The sequence below is a fragment of the Falco cherrug genome, chromosome 6 (assembly GCF_023634085.1).
Source record: "Falco cherrug isolate bFalChe1 chromosome 6, bFalChe1.pri, whole genome shotgun sequence".
Classification (NCBI taxonomy): Eukaryota; Metazoa; Chordata; class Aves; order Falconiformes; family Falconidae; genus Falco; species Falco cherrug.
In genome coordinates this window covers 57,125,695-57,152,113 of record NC_073702.1, presented here as the reverse complement: position 1 = coordinate 57,152,113, position 26,419 = coordinate 57,125,695, and the positions used below count along the sequence as shown (strand labels likewise).

Below are 26,419 nucleotides of genomic sequence, written 5' to 3'. Positions count from 1 at the left end.
GTCAAATCTGCCTGGGTCAAACTCACACTATACTCAAATTTAGACAGAGTTTATACAAGGATATAGTGCAAGGCAATTAAACATGAAGCAATTTCTTAGCCTTGCAAAGGAAGAAACATGATACGACCTTTTGATTTTCCACGTGTGTACTGAACAGAGTTTGTTTGAAACGCTCAGTAACAAAGTCTATTCTTTATCTCATCTGTGAGTAGTCTAAGTTTAGCAGTACGTAGGATGAACTTCAAATTAACTAATTGCAGCTTTCATGAGAAATGAGGCAGGAGATATGTGATCAATGAGCTTATAAATCAGAAACATGGCTAAGAGCTGGGATAGCTGGGAAGTTAGTGCTGTGAATCTTTGAAGGACCAGAGGCAGGCAAGCCCTCAGCAGCCCTAACACCATTTTTTCTCCAAAATACTCTAATACTCTTGGCCATACACCTAGGGCTACCTGCAAAGCACAGATCTCTAGCCATAAACTCAGGGAAACAGATGGGAAAAAACCAAGCCTGATGGATACCTGAAGTTTAAAAGAAATGCATCTACTGGAAGCAGGAAGAATTAGATCAGTAATCTACCATTGTGATTGATGTGTGGCTCTCAACCAGCAGAAAAGAAAACTCTACTTTCACAGAAGGGATACCACAACAAAGGTTAAGATCTTAATGGAATGAAGGCCAAAGGAAATAGAGCAAGAATAGCTAAGAGAAGATAATTTAAAACTTGAAAAAGTCCCTAGAGAAAGCTTTCTCCTCAATTAGAGTGTTTCAGAATTAAAAGCAAATGAAGAATTGGCTGAGAAAAATAGACTTGTGATAGAAAGTGAAAAAATAGCAAATGAAAATCAAGTGCTCCTGGAGATGCCGAAAAAGGTTTATCAAGGACATAAAAATAAGGCATAATGAGGTGGATAAAATATTGCTTCTGGCTTGGAATGAATAAAGGGAGAGAAGGCAAGCACACTCCAACTGGAGCAGATGAGACAGTCAGCAACATTGCCTTGTTTCACAGCAGTGCCAAAACATGTTCAGCAGAAGGTCCAAATCAAGAACAGTTGCAAGAAGTCCAAGTCTGTTTTCTAGTGTCCAGAACTGCAAACTGCATGAGTTAACAAACAGTGTGAAGGAGAAGGCAGAAACTTTGCTGGTAGCACAGCTAACAGAGGCAGCCCTCTACCTAGGGACAGGTGAAGAGCCCACTGAGAACTTCTGAGTCAGGGTTTAGTGGACAGATCAACATGGGTGATGTTTTTGTGGGTGTCTGTTAAGAACACAGGGATTCATTAATGGCATGGGTGATGGGGCAGAGTGTACCCTCAATAAGTCTGCAAATGATACAAAACTGGGAGGAATGGCTGAGATAGTTGTGTTGCCATTCAGAGGGACCAGGACAGGCTCGAGGACTCGGCAGAGGAATGTTATGAAATTCAGTGAAAGAAAACACAAGGTCCTGCACTTGGAGAAGAATAATCCCACGCACTAGTACAGGCTGGGGCTGACTGCCTGGAAAGGAGCTTTGCAGATAAAAACATGGGGGTCCTGGTAAAGAAGTTGACCATGAGCCAGCAATGTGTCCTTGTGGTAAAGAAGTCCAGCAACCTCCTAGGCTTCATTAGGGAAGCTGGTGCCAGCAGAGATTCTTCCCCCTCTACTCAGCACTGGTGAGAGCACACCTAGAGTGCTGAGTCCACATCTGGGCTCCCCAGTACAAGAAGGACATGGACATTCTGGAATGAGTCCAGCATAGGGCCATGAAGGTGATCAAGGGACTGGAGCATCTGAAATAGAAGGGGAGGCTGAGAGGGCTGGGACTGTTCAGCCTGCTGAAGAGAAGGCTCAGGGAGGATCTTATCACTAGGTATAAGCTCCTGATGGGATGATGTGAAGAAGATGGAGCCAGACTCTTCTCAGTGGTGCCCAGTGACAAAAGAAACACAAGCAGGAGCAAATACTCTCACAGTAGGAAAATGGTTCCAACACAAAGAATGGAGAGACTGGGTGATGCCCCGATTCTGTTATTGAGCTGAAGCTTTAGTAACAGCAGCTGCAAACTTCTTTTCTCAGCCAAGGATCTCACTTCAGAAGCTACTGCACAGTTCCTGTAAAAGGCACAGGACGACACAGTATGACTCCACTTCTTGCTGCACAGAGTGGCTGTGTTTAGAAAATAATAATTGAAAAAACTTGGCTGTAAAACTATTATATGACTTTAACCCGTGTGGCTTTCCCTGTGTGTGAGGAGTCTAGATCCATTAAGTAAAGCACCTACACAGGCATTGACTCCTGTGCATGTGAGTGAACCAGTGCTCAGCATAAATTTTATGCCTGGGTTACTTCAGCAAGGGTACCTTAGTCATGTTTTCTTCAGGAGCATCCCCCCTGCTTCCTCTGCCTGCCTCACCCCACAGACAGTAACCCATGCAAGTGATCCAACTGATCCCTGTAGTGTGGACAGAGGTTTTCAAAGTCAGACCGCAGTGATTTGCTGGTAGTTCCCTTGGTACAAAAGAGTATAACACTAACCCATCTTCGTATTCTTTTTTTTTTTCTTTTTTTTTTCTTTTTTCTGGGGTTTAAACAGAGGATACCATACTTTGTAGCTGCCAATATGGAAGCTTCACCATTTAACCCTATAAAATCTAATAAAATCATTAAACAGTGACAAAATGGAGCCTGCAGGGATATTTTTCAAAGCCACAAAATAACAAATTTGGAATTATCTTTCAAAGCAGCCAGATACCAAAATGCCTTTCAAAAACCAGTTCCCAAAGAATAATTTCCACAGCAATAAGGATTAGTGAATATTCAACATGCCACAGTAATTCTTCACTATAAACATTGTGTATGTTGCATTTGGAAGTTTCAATATGTATAGTTTCAAATAGGCAGTCCTTTTTAGGAGTCTCACACACTGAATGACAAGACAATAAAGGGAAACTTTATAGGATGTTCTTATATGGGTATCAGTTATCTGTTAACAAATGCTGTGAGGATGAGTATTTGTGCTTCAGTCTTCCAAATTTTCCAGTGTTGTAATTGATGTGATGTGTTCATATTTCAGATATAGCCCATGACTGACAGATTAATAAAATCAATTGAATTTTTTATATTAACTGCAAAGTCTTTTGGATTTGTCCTTTTATCATCTAGCTTCTCAGCTTCAGTATGTTTCATTTCTGAAAAAGGAAAAAACTTGAAAGATAAGTAGAAAAACTAACCAGCTATCAAAAATGCTTGGGGAATCCAAACAAATGGTGACTTTAAAAACAATTATCTGTCAAGTAATTTGCTCAATATTACTTTTTTCTTCAAAATACAAAAATCTGAGTTGACGACATCTTCATATCTTTAATGTAAATTGCTTGTTCATCGTTAAAACCTGTTGGAATCAGTGTTTTTTATAACAGATGATGTGTAAGCATCATCCTAAAGTAAAAGGGAAGCACATCTTTTCCACACATCTGTTCCAAAAAACTACTGAATATTCATACTGCAATGTCAAACAAAGTTTAATACCACGCTGCTCTTGAGAGCTTGGGTGAATTTGCCTTAGGCACTTATGGAGGAAGAACAGAAATGTTCACTTTTCATCTCTTTTGATCAAGCCACAGATTCCAAGTGAAATCACACAAGATAATCCTGTATGTAAATTATTTATCAGGGCTGGGGTTAAGCTTTGTTATATTAATAACTCAAATCATAAGGCTTAACTGACCTTTAATCACACTGGTTTCCACTAATGTAGCTTTCCCAGTCATGTCCTTCTTATTCTCACGATGCACCAAATCATTTTGACAACTAAATTGTAATTCTGAAACATCGGCAGCTTGATTTGAGCACAATTTCTTGGTGGTGTCTACACCGAAATTCTGAAATTACATAGAAAAGCACATTGACTTTACATGTAAATTTTTACTCCAAACTGGATGCTTTCAGAAATGTAACACTCAAAAGCAACATTCTTTGGGTTACCTCTGTGCATTTTAACCACAAATCTTCTGTTTGACAAAGTCATTAATCATGTTTACCATAGTGCTTCTTTTTCAGGTAGGTACCTCACAAACCAACATGACCAGAAGGCACTCTAGGTGAAGAAATTACCTTTAAAACATGTCTCCAGTCTTTCTTTTCTTTTTCTTTTTCTGGGTATATGGAGTCATGCAAACACAAGGAGGGAGATTTATGTATCCCTTTTGGTCGATACAGATTTCTTTCCAATTAACTATTTTTATTGTATCAATTGTTCATTTAATGAGTTCTGCTACATATTACATCACAAATTCATATAAAGTCTGACATTTCAATTACATTTATCCAGTAGCATTCACAGCATAGTGAGTATAGTTAGATGATATGAACAGACAATTATGCAATAATTAACTATAGAGTTATTACATTGCAGAAAGTAAGTTATATGGCTGCAATACTTGCACCCCTTGAAATTCAGGGTTGATACATACATTTCCATAATTCTGTGGTTTTTTTTAATTCTGAGGTATTTATGTCATAATTACTTTCCATCAAATACATATTTTTCAACTGATAAATAAGAGTCAATTGAAGTGTCAAAAAGTATACCTTCAGTGAAGCTATATAGTAGCTGCAGTGCAGGTACAGTCCAATTACCATAATTATACCAGAAAGTATATATTTTAAAAAATAATCAGTATAGATTTTCCATTCAAAATCAAATGTAGATTTTCTTCAGCAATGACAAAGAACATCGTATTCAGAGAGAGGTCGTGTTGGTAAAACTGACAGTAGCTACGCAGTAATAGTGCCTGATCTTTTCAGAATCAACCCACAATTTGCAAAAGCACAGCACAAGCCCACATGTTATGAAAATCTGCCCCCTTTGAAAAAAGATCAGTGAGCAACAAGAAAGTCACTGGTAATTGAAATAGAAAATTTGAGAGAGTATGTTAAGAACAGATGAGGACGAAATCTGTAAAATGGATGGACAATTTTCCTCAGTGGGTGGGTCACAATGTGATGTAAGCAGAAGACCCTCATTTTTCAGTTAGAAGAATCTATGGTAGTTTTCTCTGTTTTCTGACATGAACACTGCAAGCTCGATCGCAGGGGTTGACTGAGTGTTCAATGCATGTTTGTGCAGTACAGGTTGTGCAATGCTGGCTAGCGCTCTTGATTGCAGAAAAGCCTCTGAGGTCAAGCAAAGCTTTAAGCAGTGATGTCATTCACAAAACCTCAGGGATTTGTACAAAAAGAAACACAGCTGACAAACATTTTGCAATGAGGGCAGAAATGTCAGAAGAAGTTCTTCACAGAAGAGAATTAAAATAACCCAATGGAAAAGGCACAGTTCAAACTAGGACGATACTCGGCTGGTGTGTTGTGGAATAGCTTCACTGAGGTTACAGGACCGTTTCCTTTCTTCCACCAGCTCAGCGTGGCCTTTCTTTCTTCTCCAGTTCTTTTCTCGATCATCTGCACCTAAACATGCCCCTGTGCACCACCTGTTTGTTGCCATTCTGGCCCGGTAATATGAACACACACTTTACAGATAGTTACTGAGAAATGTCCACTTCTGCTCAAGGAAAATACATGCTTAAATAACCATTTTTCAAAGCTGTCACTAAACTTGTCCTATCCTCAGTACCAGTCATACCTGTTTATCACAAATGAAAGGTCTTGGGAAGGGCAGGGAAGCATTATTATTCATAAGCAAATTCTTCCTGTCTCCAGGTTACGTGGCACACTTAGCACACAGAAAGCTTTTACTTAAAAGTCAGATTTCAGGTAACAAGGGAACCTTAATTTAAATGGTTGATATAAAAAAGTTTTTTTTTTAATATAATGAATTCTCTTATTTTCTGGTCAGTTTATTATTTAATATATTAATCATAGCAATCGATATAATGAACAAGCATGTTGAGATTGTTTATTTTGCATTGCCTTAACTAACTAAAACCAAGCCTTGGTATCAAAACAGAAAGATCCCCTCGTTATGAAGAAGGCAGCTGAAATTTGTGCTAATCTTAAGAGTCATCAGCAAAATCACACACTGTGATACAGTGGTTACCTGGGGCACCTTGCAAACAAATTAAAATATGCAGAACTCAAATATTTAAAACGAAACAGGATTACAGAAACTGAACTGTCACTTCACTATATGCTGAAATCTGGTATCACTTTAACATTCTTAATACCACTATCAATAACAATTATACTAGACACCAACAGAGATAAGATGCTTTGTTAAACTATATGAGTGAAGTCTTACAGCTGTCTTTCAAATAATTGGCAGGCTTAAGAGCATAGGGTTTCCATCTACATGGAGTCATTGTTCCACTAATTTAAAGACGTCAAGATATCAGCCATGGTTTTCAGTTAAGGCCACAACAAACGCTAATTCAGGTAAAAACTCATGATCTGAACTACAGTAATTTGTTATAACAGACTACTAATGAGAAAACCCCAAATCTCAGCATATGGAAAATCCAACCAACAGCTACAGGTGCATGAACTTGAAATTTTACCTCATGTCTAAGCATTGTCCATCACATCTCTAGGTTCACTTATTGGCCAGAAACAACTCAGAAGACCAAGCACAAAGCTGTAAGAGGTAAGGTAGCCTAAGTCTGCACAGTCCCTCTCAGGAAATAGCAGGAGTTACATCAAACAGGATGCAAAAAAGTGTGAGAGCTAAGGTGAGAAAAATCACTCTAGTAAGAACAGAAGTTTCAGCATTCTGCAGAAGTTTGAGTGAGTGCAGAGTTTATCGAAGATGCACGAACTGAAAACACTGCAGTAGCAAACTGAGTTTCAGAGTGAACGGTTTGAATTTATTTCCTTTGATTACCTGAAGAGCTTAATGCACTGCATTTGTGTGCATGTGTGCCTGAGCTCTCTTCTGCAAGCAAGGCTTCCTTCCCTCCATTTGTCGGCTCCAGAAGCAGTGAAATCCGACAGCAGTTTTTATTCTTACGAATGGCACTGCACAAATAGTAACGGTTTTCCTGTCTTCAGCCCCGGCTACACAAAACCTGTTCCAAAAGTGCCAACTACCCCTGCAATTTAAGTGTATGCTAGCTTCCCCTTCTCACAGTTCCAAGGTGCATTCTCCTCTGCCTTCAGAAATTTGGGTTATTAACAGTTGTCTCCCTGTGAATATTTCTTTCCTTTCTGTGTCTAATTGCTTTTGGAACTCATTTATATTTCTGTTATCAACATCATGTGTCAATGAGTTCTAGAGTTTACTTCTTCATTGTGTAAAATCTCCATCTCCTTTGGTGTTGTTTTTTTTTTTTTTTTTTTTTTTTTTTTTTACTGCCCTACCTCAGAATTTCATGCTGCTGCTATAATTCCTCACAGTTAATTTTCTCCTTGCATTCCGGTTTTTACTCTTTTTGCTGAGTCACTTCTTCTTCAGGCTGAAGCGTTTCTGGTCTATTTAATCTTTCCTCTTACAGGATTCAAATAAGTAATCCATGATGCACCAGCTCTTGAAATTCTTGCTTCTTTGCAGGATAGAATCCAAAACTACTGAAGGCAGTCCATATACCACACGGACTTCAGACAGCAGCATTTGGTCACAACTACTCATTAAGCCAAAATAGCACAGGAGTTCTTACAATTAAAACAACCACCACCACTTCGGAGCTGCCCAGCAAAAGTAGCGTAACCTCTGAGACAGAACAGCAGAAAGAAGCTCTTAAAGAAGTGAGTAAAAAAAAAGACTGCTAAAAAAAAAAAAAAGAGAAGCTAATACATGTTTCATAATACACATTATTGTTTCAGTTGCTTTTCTTTTTTCTTTACTTTTTTTTTATTTAAGGAAAGAAAACTTCAACGGCATCTAGAACATTCAGAGTAAAGAAGGTGAAATAACATTTGTTTAAAGTACAGAAAAATGTGGGAGTAAATATGAAACCAAAAGCTGTCATAGTCTCTGAAAATGCTGTGAGAGATGTAGTGGCATAAACCAATCTGACAAAACTATGCTTTTGGAGACAGAAAGTCAAGCTGTTATATGATTACAAATTACTCTAGTGAAGAGGAGTACTCATTTGTCAGAGCAATCAGTGCTGGACATGGCACTACACCTTTGGAGTACATTTATTATGAGTCACCCATGCTAGTAGATACAGATCATAAACCTTTTACTGCAATCTTCGAAGACAGCTTGGAGTGGCACTCTTTGCTGCTTTCAGAAACCCAAGCCAAAGCTCTAGATACATATCTTTGCTTTGACATATACTGCACAGGTATATTTATCTGTAAAATGCTTAATTGCTGCATGCATCTTTCCACCAGAAAAAAGCCTGTATACATAGAATGAAAGTGTGATGAATGATTTTGCAGTCCAAACACACTTCACTGTTTCCAGACAAAAAAGGCAATTTATCCCCGCAAGTTACAGATGAAGATTCTTCAAGATATTCGCACAGCACTGTATCATGGGGAAGCCCAAACTGATATTCACACAGCACTGTATCATGGGGAAGCCCAAACTTCCCAAACAAAGCTGAATAAAGCTTTTAGCTTTTAATATTTTGAAGAATATTTTAAGGAAATTATGAGACAGGTAGAGAGGGATATGTATCTGTCTAAGTGAGACAGTGTATTGTAGTTGCTGCTTTATAGAGAAAACTTCATGAGTTTCAGAGCAACCTATAGAATGACAACCTACCTATATAATTTTGTCCCAACCTTCCTTATACGTGCGTGCCTTTCTGCAGGGACAGTTTGGAACTGCAGCGAATCAGTGAAGAATCACAGGTTTTAATTTCCGTATTGTATCAATACAGAAGCAGGGTAAGTGCTATGACAATCAGAGCCACAGGCCACACCGAAACACAGATCTGAATTACTTTGGAGTCAGCAAAAGTAATGCTTTTGGAGTCAGTAAAAGTAAAATTTCTTTTACTACGTTCTGGGCTATGTCGGCCAGATTTAGACCGGTGTTAGTCAAAGCAGAATTTCACCCACTGTATGATTAGAAGTAGAAACGGGTACTTCCACCTAACAGATGGGGAACACAAATTTAAGTAATGGGAACACACACATGGAAACTGCTGACACCTCTCAGGAAATTTGCATCACTGTGGCAGAAAGTTAGGACTGATTCATTCCACTTGAAAGGAAACAATTACCTTTAGATTATTACTCATCGGTATCCCAGGATAGGCTTCTTGTATGATCTATGGGCAAGCCAACTTATCTTGCACGTCAGGGTGATTTTTGCAAGGGCACAGAATACCCACAGCTAAGGATACTGACAAGGGCCTATGATTTTGTAGTAAAGAATTTTAACGGTCTTCCCCATTGCGCTGATTCCCGTAGATGATACCAAGCCTTCATTTTCCACAGTCCATTGGAGTGTGGAAAAGTAGAAGAGCTAGTTAGAAGATGCTTCAGAAAGGCCATGGGCAATAAAGAGGATCCTCATTTAGCCTCATTAACATACCGGATGGGAGCACTTTGGAGAATTACTATTTGCCTGCAGAACTTTTCAGGTACTATAAACTACAGATGAATTATTTTTTGCCGAAGAAGGGGTCAAGGTTATATCATTTCAAAGACAGGAACAAAATCACATTAGCCTTTGCCTAAAAGGGACACGAAACATCTGATCAAATTAAGTTTTTTTGATCAAGGTTCAAACTCTTAACGGGTTCCCCCCTCACAAGGTACTTTCTGTACATGCCGCCAGTAAGACAATTAATTTGACTTTCGTCGTCATTAGTCTGGGATTTCTCAAGGGTTAAAAAGCAGGTGGCTGTGTCATGAGAGAGTCGGGACAGATGGCAGGCAGACCCCACGGTAGGCTCATTCGTCGGGTTCAGATAACGTATTTAAAAAGCGGTATTTTCCCTGCGGTAGGGGCAGAATTAATTCATCCTTGTTCGGAGCCCGAGGAAGAGTATTTGGATTGAAGCTAGCGAGCCGCGCAGCAAGCCGTGCGCTAGCTACGGCCCTTTCCCCAACAGTGACAGCAAATGGCGGCCCCCGAGCACTCAGCGGCACGCGGGCGGCCCGGCCTTCTGCCCGACGGGCGCAAACGTCCCGGGGACACGGCGGGTGACCGAGCGCAGGCGGCGGCGGGAGCGGCCCGCGGGCGGGCGGCGGGGGCTCGGGCGGCGGGCGGCGCGCGGCTGCCGCTAGGGGGCTGCCTGCCCCGCCGGATGCGCCGTGCAGCCCGCGCGGCGGGGGCGGGGCGGGGGGCGGGAGCGGCGAGCGGGGGTCGCGCCTGCCGGGCCGCCCCTGCCCCCGCGCGTAACCAGCAGCGCAGCGAGCGCCGCGGTGGTTCCCGCGGCCGGGCCGAGGGCAGGTGCCCCGGGGCGGGCCTGCTGGCTTCTCGGGGCGGCTCTGCGGGGTGAAATGCTAGAATCTGCCGCGTGAGCGGCGTGAGGTTAACGTGGGGGACGTAGCAAACGGGGGGCAGAAGGGGGGCGGCCGCCGCGGTGACCTTTGAGGAGGGGCTGCCGTGCGGCCGCGGTTACGGGCTTTTCAATGCAATTTCATGGGGGCTTTGGGGAGGTAATGAAACGCAGCCACTGCACTGACTGTTCCCACAGTTCAGGTAAATCTTCTACAGCTGATGGAGACAAAACGGGCTGCCTTATGTTATCAATAAATACATGCAAGAATGTACTGCCATTACATTCAGCTAAAATTCTTTGCTTGCTCCAGAAATTCAGAGCCCCGAGCTTTTTGTTCTTAATCCAATGACTTTTGTGCACTTATTCACTGCTCACAGTACTCATTTAATCATTTCTTGTTGAATGAGATCTTTTTCTTTTCCAAAATCTGCCCCAGAATAATGCAGAGTACGTCTCAAGAGACTTTAAAATGAAGCTTTGCTACCAAAGGGTCTTTTATGTCAATGGGTAACCAGAGCTGTCAGCCTCTTTTCCCAGACATTTTTCTCCTGTTCCTGTGTGTACAAGCAAAAGAGAACAGAAAATGATGTTGGGCACCCCTGAGCGCCCTGGGACAAAACAATGCTGTATTAGCCAGCGCAAAATCACCAGGGTTACGCCTTCAGATATTGGTGTTGCAAATCAAAAAGGGTATTTTAAAATCTTTTTAGCAATAGTTCAAATGCAAAATACGGAACTGCACAGTGTCCTTCCAGCCCCATTTCTTCCCCGGGGAGCACTTGATCCCCAGAGCCTCAGAGCAGAGAACAGTTTTTTCATCTTCACTGTAATCTATATGAAGTTAGCATTACATTTATTTTTGCAGATATGCCTTTATCTTAAGGCCTGCCTTTTTCTGAGGACTTGGTCTTAAACAGCACTTTCTTTATTCAACACACTGTGCAGTGAAAGGTAAGTATTGTTTTCTGCATTTTACAAGCTGGCAAACTGAAATGTGCTCTTTTCCATGTAGCTTCAGGAAGTGGGTAGGAACCGGCGAGGTGCCCCCAGCTGTCACCTTTCCATGTACCCTGACTCCTCGCCACACTGCCTTCGCTGCCAGCCCACCCTGCTCGGTGACTGCAGTCATGCTCATGAGTGTGCAGCTACAGGAATTAGGCATGAGCTGTCTCACTTTGGGCAATGAAACACAGTTAGTAGCAACCTGTGAAAAGCCTGGTTTGCATGGTACTCACGGTGTGAGAAGGCAACCGCAAAAGGAAGCGAGAAGTGGACCCCGTTGTCTGAGGGAGAGTCTGATGCCTTAACCCCAAGGCAGGCTTTGCTCTTCTCCTGGGCTATTCACCCACTAAGCACCGAAGTTCTCAGGAGAAAAAAGGTGTACATCTGAAGATGTAAATTATTAAGATCTGCTTCTGTACTACAAACACACCTCACCACAACAAATGGAGGGGATTGTTTGTTCAAAGACTATGAAATGTTGCGTTTTCTGAAATCACCACTTAAGCAGAAGATGCGAATTCTTCTCATTTATCTTAATGGGACATTAACTGGAAATATAATTACAAGGGAGAGCTAATTATCTGCGGGTTTGCCAAACTGCAGATGGAATCTACTCAACAGAATGAAATCTGAATGTTGAAGCTGAATGTGAACATAAGTGCAGTTTACCGTGGGGAAAATTTGAATTGAAACCAAATGAAGAGAGGAACGAAATTTCCTGTAACTCCTGATGCAGAACCTCAAGCAAAGCACCCCTTGCTGCACCGTTCCCCTGGCTGTCCCTCACTCAGTCCTCAGGACTTCTCTGCCCCTAAAAAATGAAATAACTGCCACACTGTGTCAGGTCAAAATGCATCTCAGTCAGTCCTTTTTCTTCACCATTGCCCTAAGCAGACACCAAGGAAGAATAAGAACAGAGCAAGGCGATCTGCTACTTCTGAATACACTCTCAGCCTCTTACTATTTTAATCTTGTGGAATTTCCTGAGTTTGACGTGGTTTGCCTATTAGTGACCCTCAAAATGCCTCTCTTCCAAGTAGTTGTCCAGTGTCCCCTTGAACTCCTGGTCCACTCCCAGCCTTGTCCTGGCTCCCCTTGGTCTGACTGCATCCTGCCCCATTTCCTCTAATTGTGGTCCTGCAGAGAGGGGGGAGGGGGTGGGGGCAAGATGTTTAAAATGAATTGTTTTCAAGTTCTTACTGCTGTGCTGCCCTTCCTAGCATGAGTCTGCAAGTCCAGCTGCAGAGCTCACGCTGCGCTTCCTCTTACTGCATGACAGCAAACGCTCTGCGTGGCAGACAGCAGCCTCAGGAAAGCAGCAGGACACCGCATTGGTAGGAATTAAATACTTCAGACCAGATTCAGATCTCAGAAACCTGGTGTAAATCTGGAGTCACTCCCTGCAGTTTGGAAGCATTATTCTGGATTTACTCAGTCATGCCTGAGCTCAGCATCAGGCTTCTTGTTTTTCAAAATCATCTGGTTTCCAGGCCATAGTGGGGAATGTAACAGCAGGAGTAAAAGAAAAAATGGGTTATTTCATTAGTAAAATGCATTCCTGCTTTAACAGGTATTTCTGCAACGTTTGGATCCCGTCAAGAATTTTGCCTTCACACACACATATACACATATAAAAGTACACAGAGGTATGAGTGTATAAATATTTCAGCTTGCCCACTAGAAGCTGGTCTGTTTTGGCAGAAAGAAACTATTCTGCCCCATTTTTCACTTCCCTCTTTGTTCTTTTTCTCTGACATAATTTTGAACCTCTGACACTAAATTCACTCACAGCTGTGTTAAACTGCACACCAGTGGTTAGCAAAACTGGTCAAGTCACAGGGGGTTTTGGTTTGTTGGCAATACTGAAAAATGTCCTGGGGAGGAGCTGCATTCTTCCTCATCAGAAAGGATGTTTGCATCCAAGAACTTCTGGCAAACTGGGAAGTACCTACCTCCGAGAAAAGCTTCACTTCTAATTACAAGTACTTACAAAACTATTAAAAGTGGACTTCTTGGTCTGTTTCGGTTTGTTGGCCTTTTAGATTTTGAAATTCCTCAATTCAGTGCAGGGAACAAAAAATAAGGGGAGGGAAGGCATGCAAGGGCATTTGCTCCCCAGTAGCAAAATGAAACTGTTTAATACAATGCGCCCACTCCTGCCTCCTGCCTCCCACCCTGATCCATGCTCCCTCCTGGGCACTGGAGCAGGCTGAGGCTGCGGGAGGTCTGAGGTGTCTCCCTGAGTTCTCTCTACGGCAAATGGCAGACCCTGGTCACCAGCTCACTTCAGAGCCAGGCTATAGATTCAAACCATGAGCTGCCTCAATACCAAGCTGTGAGGATGACAGTTAAACGTCCTCCTCTGCTTATAACTGTTTTCCAGCACTTTTATTACATCGTTCCTTTTCTAGCTCCTCTCCAGAGAGCTGGGTTGGTAGGACAGACCTGACACTCTGGTGGTCTTCAGAGCTATGCCTCCGTGGCATTTATAAGGCCTTTAAAGCCCAATCAAAAGAAGACAGCTGAGAAGACAGGATCTGTACAAATCCCAACCTGTTATTTCTTGGCTTGCAGAAGTCATCTCAGTAAGCAATGTGGAAAACAGTGGTGGTGGTACTTCGCTCGTACACTAAGAAATACTGAGTAGCAGAAGAAGGTTCATATGACGTTGCCATTTCACATTGTATTGTGGAAGTCAAGGCCTGTAATGCATGTGCTCATATTTATACATAGTGGGTTAGTTCATAGGACAGATGGATGTGCCATACCACAGGCTTCTTCCAACACAGCACCACTGTGCTTTGTTTCCTGTATCTTCTTCCTGGAGATTACGTGGCAATTTTCTTGCCTTGCGTGACTGTGATGGTATCCTTGACACGCATTTCTGTTGCTTCCAAAGGAACTGTTCTGGAGACAGTAGTTACTAATTTTCAATGTATTCAATTTATTTGGTATACTGTTAAAAATACGAGCATAAAAATGTACCTACCATCTGTACTGAAGAACTGTGGTTTAAGTTATAGCTAAAGTAAAATACAGGTAAACTAAAATTCTCCCAGTATTGCCTCTTAAAATTATACTGGCTTTTGCACTTAAACTGGAGATAAATCAGGTGACAAAGGATTAAGCCCAATCTAAATCAAAATTGTTTCACAACAAAGCACATAAAACAATGGAAAAACTATACAGGAGAGAAGAAAGAAGAAGTTAGGAAAGAAAAGTTTTTGCTTTTACACAATTCCTCAAAGTTGTTTCAACTGGAAATAGATCACATTTTTGTGAACGGGAATGCTCTTTTGTTAACCAAACATGCATACTATTCCATGTTTGGAACTGAACATTTCAAAAAGGGAGCGGAAAATGGACCTCCAAACTGCTCACCACCTCCTCCTCCCTCCATCCCCTGCAGATGCTACATATTAATTGTGTTGCACGATCAGCAAACAGCATGCCTAACAAGGAGACAGCACAGTGGCTTGTCAGAAGCACCACAGTCCCTCCCCGAGCTCATGGTGAAAAGCAAAGGCTGTGTGTGCTGTGAGGAGCTGCCAACATGGGACCTACAGCAAGCAGATCTCTTGAGGAGCTGCCAACATGGGACCTACAGCAAGCAGATCTCTTCAGCAAGTCTATGAGGACACAGGCCAGCAGCTCAAGTGGCCTGGCTAAAGCCGTGTGGCCATTTTGTAGCCTGTTACTCCAAGCTATCATACTACTGCTCTTGGAGAGGATCAGGGACCAATGTTTTAAGCTCTTGGAACTATTGGAACTGGGGTGTGGAAGCATCCGATCGTGAATGTTGGGCAATGACACCTCAAGCCTTCATAGCTACTGCTGAACCTCAGTTCAAACTCCCTCTGTGTTGCAGCACAAACTAGTAGACTGCAACAAGGCTTTACCATTGGTCAGATTCTACTGTCTGTGCTGTATCTCCTTCCTCCGAGGTCAGACCATCCTGCTCCTGCTCCTGCTCCTGCTCCTGCTCCACAGGCCACAACTGCATGTTATCAATGCTAATCACCCCACTGCCTTCATTCCTCTACACCTCTGCAGGACTGTGGAGGGGATCGGTAATGGTACAGTCTTTTGCAAGCAGGTAACAAGCCGTCTGAGGAGCTTTGAGCTGTAGCCAGCCTTCAGCATGGATCACTTCATTTGTCAAGACTGCCAGCCTCAAGATAGCATGCCCTGTGGTGAGACAGGGGAGGGTGCCCCTGGCTGGTCAGTGGAAACAGGTCAGCTCCTGCAGACCACCAAGGAAATTAAGGGAAGCTTGAAAATATAAACAGCGTGTCTTAATTGCTTTCATCTTTTGGATGTGTCACGCAGGGCGGGCAAGTACTCCCAGCTGTGACAAAAGGCCTGGGTGAGTCACATGGTGAATATATGGTCTGTGTTTAATGATCTTGTTAATGTTCTCACACATTCTGGGGGAAATACCAGTCATCAAGCCTACAGGAAGGACCAAAAGATCTCTTTCATTCTTGGTCCCTGGGGCAACCTCTTATGTTCTCAGTTCGTGGCGTTATCAGGACCCCCCTTGACTCCTGGTGAGCTCCTCTGGCGCTGATGGTGAAGCTGACAAAAATGTGTTCAAATCAAGCATATTTCAGCAAACTGGTTACCACTGCCTGCTTTACAGGCACAGTCATGTTCCCAGTCACTTGTCTTGAGCATAGTTTCTTTGTAGCTCACCTATCCATGATGATGTTCTTATTACAGCTATGGAAGATTGAATGTGAACAGTCTGTTAAGTAAATATTGATGTTTTGCAAGTATAATTAAGACAATCATGTTTTTACAGGAGCAAGCACCTGTGGTTTAAGGTATTTAAATGTTTAGGTAATTTTTAGACCTTTATGACAGATTTTACCCTTATTCAGACAGCATGCTTGACAAATAAGTCTCCTTTCCTTTCACTGGTTATCTTTTTCTGATATAGGGCAATCTCTTTGTTATATAATAATACTTCAGCTATAGTAGTGGTTGGCTTGCTTGGATTAAAAATAGGAGAATCAAGATTACAGTAATCTCACTGAAGGTTTTTTCTCACATCTGTTCATTGAATGTAGTAGCTCAAAAGGAGAGCATGAAATTTCAGCTATGTTAAGTATGCATTTGTCTGAAAAACTAATGATACCATGATAGAACCTCAGTTGTTAGTTCTGCTGTTCTGCAGATGACACTAATGATTATGCAGCCCTGATAGTGGATGTTGCTGCTCCCCAGTACACATTCATTTATGTACAGAGTATGTCCAACTTCATGAAATATTGTCTGAACTTTGCATATAGTCTCAGTGTACTAAACCAGGCCTTTTAAATCACTTTAAGATTTTTCTGGAAGACCTATGTGCAGAAGATAGTCAAAATTATAAATATCTGCATTTCCTAACCAAAATAATGAATTAAATGATTCCCATACTACATTTACAAAGCCCAAGAAGACATCCACATTGGTGGGTATTTAAGCACTGTTGCAGTGGACCAATGCATTAAATAGCTGTTGGCATGGATAGTCCTGCTGTGTCCTGTGTCTAGGTATAGACACACAGCTGTTAAATTCTGAGCTGTCAGTGCAACTACATGCATCTTCAGAGGGCTTTGCCATGATGATCACAGATATATACCATACAGAAGATTCTTTGAGCAAATAAATAATTGTTTGGTAGACAATGCTTCAAACTATTGACAAGAAAGTGCTTTTCAGTATGCTCTGAGGACAAAAACCTGTGTAACTCTCATAAGTTTAATCACACAGGACTCCTTTGGTTTCCTCAGTCCACTGGATTACCTTGGGAATTCAGAAAACGTTTTATTTCTGCAGCCTAAAGTTTGATCTTATTCAACCTTTGAACCAAGCTTAATTGTTCATTTGCTTTTCAGTTCAGCAGCCAGCCTTTAAAAATATAATTCTGTCTTCTCCTGAGGCTTCGTGCTCAACATTCAGATGGCCAGCTGGGTCTTTTTTTCTGGTGTGAATACTTTCTTCTAAGGACATGGAAATTGAGATGACCCCAAGCAAGTCACAGAAGGTTTTAAAAAATATTATTATGAATTAATCTTGTGCCAGTCTTGAGAGGTAATACATGTCCTCCTATCACCTGCACAAGAAAGACAACTTTCTCACTCTTACCAATAGCAAGTAGTTCAAACATGCAGACTACATCTTCCCTCAATGGTATATGTCACGTGTCACATTATTAGAGCTTTCATGCCCCACATGGCAGAGGATCTTACAAGCAGTATCACAGGCTGGTCTCCCAGATCTACCAACACTGCTCTCATGCTTTAGCTCCAGGAGCAGAAAGGAGAGTGTGTCTGTTCCAACTGACAGTGTTAACAGCAGCAGGACTTTTCTTCCTCAGCTGAAATGACTGCTGATCTCCAACTTCCCCTCATTTCCTTCCTCTGGTTTGCAAAATGGCGGCAAGCAGGAGAGGAGGAGGCTGAGCTCTTGGCTGAGGTGGCAGGAGTTAGTTGTTGCTGCCTCAGGAAACTCCCCGGTGCAGCCAGCCAGAAATGTGGGGCTTGAGGAAAAGACACTCACCACAGCCAGCTGTGAGGAGGTATTTCTCCCTCCAGAGCTGTTCTTTTCTATGTCTTTCACCAGAAACACAGTTTGTGGAAGTACAGTGCTGCAGAGAGGCATGGCACGGAGCACATACAAAAATGTTCCAGTACCAGAAAGACTGGGCTGTCTCCCAGCTGTGCCTTCAGCCAGCATCCATGAGCAGATCAGGACTGCTGTAGATCATGCATACAAAGAGGCATGTGGCAGAAGTTGTCTGAGCTGAAATAAAATGGCAAACCTGAAATGACCCCAGCCAAGTCACAGAAAGATGAGGTGGCCGGTGCTGTTGCAAGTTGGTTGAAAAACGGCTTGCTGAGAGTTTAATGAAAGCAACACAAATTCTCAATAGTGTTTGGCTGGTTTTGGCCATTGTTGTCTTCTCGACCCAGTGAGAAACAGCTTAATGCAAGAAAAATATCTAATCAGCTGGAGTAAATTAGACTATTAAAATCAGTGTGCATCCTCATGTGAGTACAGCTATGAACATGCATTAAGTGTTTACAGGAGCAGAGCCTTAGAGGCTTTGACCCTGCCAATACGTTCACACATACTTAAGTTTACTATAGTGAACAATCCCATTTGGCACACGGGAAATCTCACCATGGTATTGTACAAGCCTAACAGTTGGCAAGATCAGGACCTTGGACTCAATGTTTTTTACAGCAAAGCATATTTTTGGCACTAAGAAAATGACAAAATGTAGCCAAATAATCTATCAGATACACAAATCCTGTATTTCTTAAGCTGAAAAGTATTCAGGGAAGGAACTATATTTTTCCACAGATGGAGTCAGTGTTAAACATATTGTGGGTGCTACCGAAATTCAAATAATAAATAGAGAAAATAATTTGGCATAATTTATTTATTTGCTTCTCTGGGGATTTAGAAGAAGGTTAACAAGAATAAAATACGAATGTACAGCTTGTTATCTTTAGGTCTGTGGTTTAACAGTCTTTTATTTACTTAGGTGTATAAAACTTCAAAACTAACAAATCTATGTTTTGAGTGCCTGGTGACATTTGAAAGCTTATGTAAGTAATGCAGATCTCAGGTTAGCCTCACCCTCCAACACTTATTTCAGCTTCTTGGATAACTAATAAGATCAGCAGCAGGCGACACTGCCTGTGACAATGGCTTTTGGGAGAAAATTCCCTAATCTACCTGTAGTTGGACTAAAGTCTCTCATTAATTTCACATGGATCATTCGGGAGCATCTGTAAGGTAGCAGCAGTTTGTGGATGACACAACCCTGCTTGCCAGCAGAAGCCTTCCCTTCAGCACTCCTAAGACATACAGTCCCAAATTCTGCATTCCTGACTGAAATCATAGAAACAAAGTGCCGTGGATTAAAAAGCTGTCACAGGCAACCTGAGGTTACCCCCAGTGCCTCTTTCTGAGTCAGAATTTATTGGGTCAGCAACTTCTGACTCCTAATAGCCCATTTGGCCACCTGTGTAACCAGCATGTTAGCAACAGGGAAACATACTCCCCATGACAGTAACCAGCTCCCTTTTGAGGCCCTGTTTTATATCGGCATAGCTCAAAGAGGCTTCAGTGCAAGCCAAGAGCTAGACCCAGGGAGGAGTAAGAAGCCACGTTTGCGGTGTAGAGCTCTGTGAAGCCACTGAGTTTCACCATGCTCTGTTTTCAGCAAACCTTTGCAGGAGGTGATCTGTGTGGTTTTATGACCCAAAAGTTTCATTTTAAGTTTTGGGGGTTGGGTGAAATAAGGCATTTTGGAAGAAATCAAGTGAAAGATGTACATATGTATTTGAAAGCTTCAGGAAGTGTTCATTGAACTGCCTGGTTTCTAGTCCAAAGTAGGATTTCCATGGAATTTTCCAGTAAAATTTCTAAGAGGTTGAATTTTGATCCATTGTATGCAAGTGTGAGATTAAAGAAAAAGCAGAAGGAAAAGATCTTGTATTTTAAACCAGTTTATCTCAGTATTTGTAGTAGTCTACCAGTCTTCCAGATTAATTTATTAAATGCTGCATAAGCATTTTCTAATGTCTTAGAACTTAATATCAGTAAGACTACAGTTGCAAAGTTTACTTTCTTTTTTCTTTTTTTTTTTACCCCACACCCCCACTCCCCGAAAAAATGGTTTGCAACATTCATATAGTGAGAAGAAGAAAGCAGAGGCTATAAAAGACTCTGCTGATAAAAGCAGTATTACGGATAGAAATTTCTAGGTTTAAATAGTCCTCATCACATTTCTCTTACAAACTTGAGAATATTCTTTATAGCAATTTCCTAATGTAGCTATCTAAAACTTCTATATTAAGCCCTGGATTCAAGCAGGTATTCATTTTTTATGACTTTACAGGTACAATTGGTACATTGCTCCTGGCAGACTGGCAAGATAGCACACAGGAATTATCTCATTTAACTGTAGATCAATGCCATGACTGCAACTATAAAATTGTAGGCAAATTGTACAGTAACTACAAGGTTATTATCAATCACTTTTAGCTCTGCAGTGGCACAGGAGAGAGGACAGATACCATAATAGGCTCTCTGCTGAGTACATTTCATTAATATACTCTGTTTTCTGCTAGAATCTTGCACATCTCTTCCTCCTGATGGCTACTTTTGTCTTGCTAGTGATAAAAGTAGGACGATCAATCCAGGTTCCAGTAAATACATTAAGATCAGTGATGCTTTCCTTTTCATAGATGAAAAGGTTTGTTTGATTATTTATTATTTGTTAGAAATGTATCACATGGCTATTTAATAAAATCAACCAGTTTCTTTCTGCTTTTACTTGGTAATTATTAGGTCACAGCCCTAAGTGGAAAACAAAGCAAAACCAAAGGTCTGTAGTGGATTTCCTTTGTAGGCAGGTGTTACTTTACTGAGCATGGTAGCGTTACAGAGCCATAAAATCAAGCGGCTGGTCAAGCCCCGACACTGTTCCTCAATAATTGATCAGATTTTAGCAGATAACACATGGAGTGAGGAATGGAGCCACACGCTTTGTCACTGCAGCTCATTATCAATGGCTGCAAAGTCATTTAAAGATTTAAAGCAGTAGTACAGGAGAGTAGACTTTACCCTTTGTTAAAACAAAGTTTTTTGCCCATCTCAAATATTTCCTTTTAAAATTAGCCTTTCCAAAACATTTATTGCATTCCTGACCAAAATCCTTCATTTTAGGTAGTCCTCTGACTTCAGCTCTCTCATGGCCATGGTGGATTTCAATGTTCTGGGCCAGGAAAACAGTTGTAACACACACTTGTTACAAAAGGGTCCCTTGAGGGTTTTGCTCCAGAGGAGAACTGAATGCAGTAGTCACTTGCTCCAGGATTTCTTCTTTACCTGCCTATATTTCATCCTTCCACTGTAAAGAGAGGAAGAGGAGTGGCTTCCAGAAGAGTAAGGTGGAAAATTTATTCCTGCTACAACTACAAAAATGGGTGTCTTTCAAGAACAAGCTGTCTGGTGATGATCTCCAACTACTTTAGAATCATTTTACAAAAATAACACCTAACAGTGTTTTACAAGGTTATTCTAACACAGAACTTCTTGCTAGGCTTTGATGTAGATGTATAGGGACACATTACACCCTTGTGACAAGTGCATCCTTCCAAGGACAGCATCAATTCAACCTGAGCAACAAACTATTGACATAAAAAATACTACGCAATTGTTATGAATGCAGTTTGTAGGCTGATGATTTGACAAACTTTGTATCTGGGATCTCAGTTTATTTTTCTCCCCAAAAACTGGAGAGAAAAATTCCTGTCAAGGGATTTAGTTCAGGACAAAACAGGTCTGCTAGCCAAGAAACCTAGCTGCTAACCTGCTGAGTGACTGCCGGCAAGTCGTCTGCTGTCTGTTCCCTCTGCCATGCGTTCTCCATCTATTTAGTGCATAAGCGTGTCTGCTGGGACTGCCACTCAGTGCATGTTTCTGCAGCGCTCGGAGACCCCAAGACCCTCCTTCCACATGGGCCTGTAGGTGATACAATGACTGTAAATATCAGTGAAGGGATCTTTACCAGCACACCATTTCCTAGTGGTATTTCACTTCATCCAAATATCCTACTCTTATTTTCCAGTGATTGGCCAAGGCATGTCCCCAGGTGTAAGAAGCCCTCCAGCTGCCTAGAAACTGAAGATACAGACAGTTACAATAGCATTAAATACCTCCCCAGGATCCTTACAGCTAGCAGTAGCCTTTTGTTCTTGTCTCTTTTCATACTACCCTTATACAGTCCTCTTGTATAGCCAATACTAACATGAAAAATGTGAAAAAAATCAAGCTTGCCTTAGTCTTGACCAAACAGACACACACACACACAAATATTTTTATATTTATAATATATATATTTTTTGAATATAGAAAGCCGGAAACTGTCTAAATGAAGCGGAGGTCTGAGGTCAGAAAAATTCCGTGAAGTTATGGTTAAGGATGCAAAGATGAGTTGATTTAAATATAGTCTGTCAATAAAGGAAACTATTTTTATCTACATATACTATTGAAAGACTTCTGTCTCCAGCAACCTACTGGTCTATCATCAAAAAACAGTGTTCTTGCAAAAGTGTGCTTATCTGAACCCAAATATATTAAAACCTCTGAGAAAATGTCAAACTGGTTCCTCAAGACAAAGAGTTGCCTTTTGTGAGAGTTCACCGTATATCCTGGTCACCATGACAATAATTACCAGCTGGCTTACAAGGTTATCTGAGACACCATGGGGACCTGTCTTACACGAAATTGAAAGCAGAATGCAGTACACTGTATTCCACTAGGAATACACGAGGCAGGTAAGCATCGATGACTATTGAGATTAAATGACAGGCACAGAATCATATACCAGTAAGCAATAGGATCAGTTCATAGCTTACCCCACTGCCTGTAATCTCTTTACAGGTCACATAAGCTTTCCATGTTAATTACATCAAATGTAACATCAGCCTTAACCTTGACACAGGTTTTTTGCATATATTTGGTTTTTTTGGATGGCAAGCTCTTTCGGCAAAGATCATCTCATCTCCGTTTGCAAACAAAGCAGCCCTTTCTCATGTTTAGCAGTGTTTACCTATGTACGTGGCTGTCCTGCTGACTCCAAATTAATTTTGTCAGAAGGAAAGACTAATGTGCAAGAATGGCAGCATCAGAGCTCAACCAGGGCTACACAGAAGCATGCCTCAGGTACAGCTAAGGCAAATACTCCAGCAATTTATGCTGAGGAGAAAACTGACTGCCAAAACCAGAATACAGCCTTTATGAAATTACTAACATGAGACTTGAAGAGTAGAAGCACATCAGCTATCTTAATTGCATGGTTCTTCTGAAGTGAAGTGCCCCATTAATGATTACATGTCCAGTGTGCAGGTGAGACTGTTGTCAAATCCATCACTATTCAGTCAAAAACCCTAGGGTGAAATTCTGTGCTGTGCAACAAAAAACTTACAGCTGAGGAAGAGGGAGCTTTGATGGCTTAAAACAGTCTTCTTATCATCCAACTTTTAGCTGCCCCAGGAGCTATAGCTGACATCGACCACTTTTATGCCCTACTACTTCATTTTTCACAAGGCCATTCAGAACAAAGGGAACATTGCAATGAAGTACACGAGCTACCACCCAAGGATGTATTTGTTCCAGTCAGATGTAGTGAAGAAGGCATGCTTAGCAGAGGAGAGACAGGAGATAGGAAAGAGAACAAAATTAGGAAAGTGAAGAGGGGTGGTTCAAATTAACTCATTGCATCTGTCTTAAGTCATACAAAAAGATGTAATTTCACCTAAGAGCAAGCCTTCCAAATGACAGTTTATTTTCTAGAAATAATTTAATGACATATGACTGCTTAAGTGCCTGGTACTTTACATACAAATAAAAATGGCAAGTCCCTGCAGTTCAGTGTTGTCATCTAAATCAGACTTTTGAAACTAAGTCCTCTGTGGGTATAAATTAGCATAGCTCCGCTAATGCTAGAGGAATTATTTATGCACCAGAACAGGAAATAGTATGGGGAAAAGACATTTTTTGACTGTAAAACACCAAGTCAGTCCTGATTGTTTTTATTTAAATTATTAATCCTCTGGGAATCTCCAGTGACTCAATGATTTTACATTTGTACATCTGGAGAATCCATATATAGATTCATAAAGCGATAGGAACAGTCCTTTCAGCTCTGAAGAAGTGGAAACAGAGGGATGAACCATGAAGAATGAGGGAATTCTATAACCAAGGCTTCTAGGCTGCTTATGTAAAACTCCTGTAATTTCGACTTTAAAGACCACGAACACCAGCAAGGAAAATGGTCATAGACTTTAGATATGCTCACATTTAAAGCAAAAATATTCCTTGACTATTAAATATTGTCAGAGCCAGTGTATTCTCTGGGCTTTCAGGTCCCTGGGTGGAGAACTTAGATCTTTCTGAAGAGAAGTAACAAGCAGTAGGGTAGGCATGAGCACACTCCTCATGTCACTGGTACAGTACATGCTGTTAACATCCACACATGGGAAGTAATCTCCTGCCTGAATGTGTATCAGTCACAAAAGAGTGGTAAAAAATAAATTTTTGCTGTAATGGAATGTAAAGCCTTGTCAAAAATAAATTTAAAGTGGTACAAATTACAGCCAGAAAGATTTGTGCCTCTAAACTCTGAGAAGAGGATCTGAGATACTGTCCGCCAAGATCACTGAACTCAATGACGTGGCTGCATTCAGCATTGCCTTGGAGCCAAAGCATTTGTACTTTATTACAACCAGTTATGATCCCTTCAAACAAAGGGACAACTGGGCTATTCATCTTTCAGTGATACATTGATGGTCCTTCAAAACTGATGTAATATTGCTGATTTGTTTTTTTGTGTTTTTGTTTGTTTTTTTTTTCTTCTCAGGAGACATTAAGTAATGGTACTTTTACCTGCTGACATGCATCAAGACAGTTCACTTGTGGAATATTAGGAAGCCGACGGCTATGCTCCTATTTTCTCAGCACTAATTTCATTTATTTCAAAATACTGATGATGCATCCTGTCTTCTCAAGGAATATATCCAAACGGGTCCACAAAAAGCAAATCAAAAAAGCAAGAAGCATGTGATGTTAAAAATATACCTTTAATTGTTTAAAGAGAAAAAAATTTGTGGGCAGGAGACTAGGTAATGGTGTGAACAGAGGCATTAGCAAGTGCTTCATCCTCTGAACTTCTACTGAATACACTTCGCTATGAACATTTTACTCATCAGTCATGTTCTGCAAGTTGAAGGACAGCAATGTTTTCTCAGACTGATCAATTTACAAAATAGGGATTTTATATCACCCCATTTATTGTAAAGTGTGGAACACAGGCTAAGTGACTAAAATTTTTTTTTGCAGATGAATATTCATTTATTATTAGACTAGGCAGAAGTGAATCAAACTCTAATGTGAAAAAGTCTGCTTTTTCTTGGTTTGATTTCTTTCTCCACAAAAGTGTTGTTTGAAACAGTAGAGATGGAATCTTTCCTTAACTGAACAAGCTTTAAAATGTAATGTAATGATAGCTGCACAAAAATGCTCTTAGTAGTTGTGTATCAGTAGATAATCCTTTCAGATTTGAAAAAAAGCCTTGTCCAAGTCTGTCTCAGTCTGTAAATTATGACCATTTCAGATAAATTAATAGAAAACCCTAACTTATTAGGCTTTAGGTGAGGGCTCGCAATATGGTGTGGTGTTTTGTAAATTGTAATTCTCTATAAATTAAATCTATTCACATACATCTTCCAGATGAAAGAGAAATTTTAGTGAAATAAAGATCAGAAAGTAACATGAAAGAGATATAAATTTGCTTTATTGCACCTATTAATGAAAATATGGACCCTGTGTGACTAGTAGCTGGGGACACATTTATTAAATACTGAAGAAAAAAAGAATTTCAGTACAAAATTATTCTGTGGATGATTCCTTTTATCTGCCATTGAAAATTATCTAGGACAGAAGTTCAGTACAGTGAGATGCTTGTGTAATAAGCATGAATGAAACGGTTCAGAAAGAAAAGGAAAGCTCAAAAATTGTGTACTTCTTTCATGCATTTGACAATATCCAGTGAGGAAGGAGAAGTAGAGGGAGAGGGAGAGGACATATTCAATTATACAGCCCTATATGTGTGGGGCAGAATTTTAGCAAATGGTTACAGTTTTTGTACCGTTGAGGAAAGGAAAACCATGGCACATGGGCACTCTCTTACACCTGAAATAGAAGCTGAACAGACACATTGACAAGTGCAATGTTTCAGTATATGAGTCAAAATTTATGGCAAGAGTATAAACCATACACATTTCTTCCAGTTTAAATTGATTTTTTAAATGTAAAGTCATGTAATTAAAGTTTTCTTTGTCACAATAAAGGTGTTAAAACTTTCTGGAATTATGTTGATTGTTTTTTTTTAATTCAAGCTGGTACTTTTACACCTCCACCAACAGTGAAGATGAAGTCTTCAGAACTCGCCATTTCTCACCTTGTTGTAAGAAAAGCGTGGGGCATGCTATAGGCTTAGATT

The 26,419-nt window shown here is 40.9% G+C and overlaps 1 protein-coding gene and 1 long non-coding RNA gene across 6 annotated transcripts in view; one reads left to right on the top strand and one right to left on the bottom strand.

Moving 5' to 3' along the window:
• The window catches only part of THEMIS (thymocyte selection associated), an 84,568-nt gene that overhangs the window by 11,147 nt on the left and 47,002 nt on the right, over window positions 1-26,419 (bottom strand). For 2 of the 5 annotated variants that reach the window (XM_055714205.1, XM_005432870.3), the window contains one exon: window positions 3,717-3,870. The exons of 1 other annotated variant lie outside the window; for it this stretch is intronic. In XM_055714205.1, the coding sequence (XP_055570180.1) occupies window positions 3,717-3,870 (154 nt within the window). Of the gene's footprint in view, window positions 1-3,716; window positions 3,871-20,012; window positions 21,266-21,727; window positions 21,880-26,419 lie in introns of those variants that run through there. 2 more of the 5 variants (XM_055714204.1, XM_055714207.1) reach the window with 2 other exon arrangements.
• On the top strand, window positions 3,901-26,286 carry LOC129736356 (uncharacterized). Its single transcript, XR_008732819.1, has 3 exons — window positions 3,901-10,340; window positions 11,213-11,298; window positions 24,779-26,286. It is a non-coding gene; the product is annotated as an uncharacterized LOC129736356 (long non-coding RNA).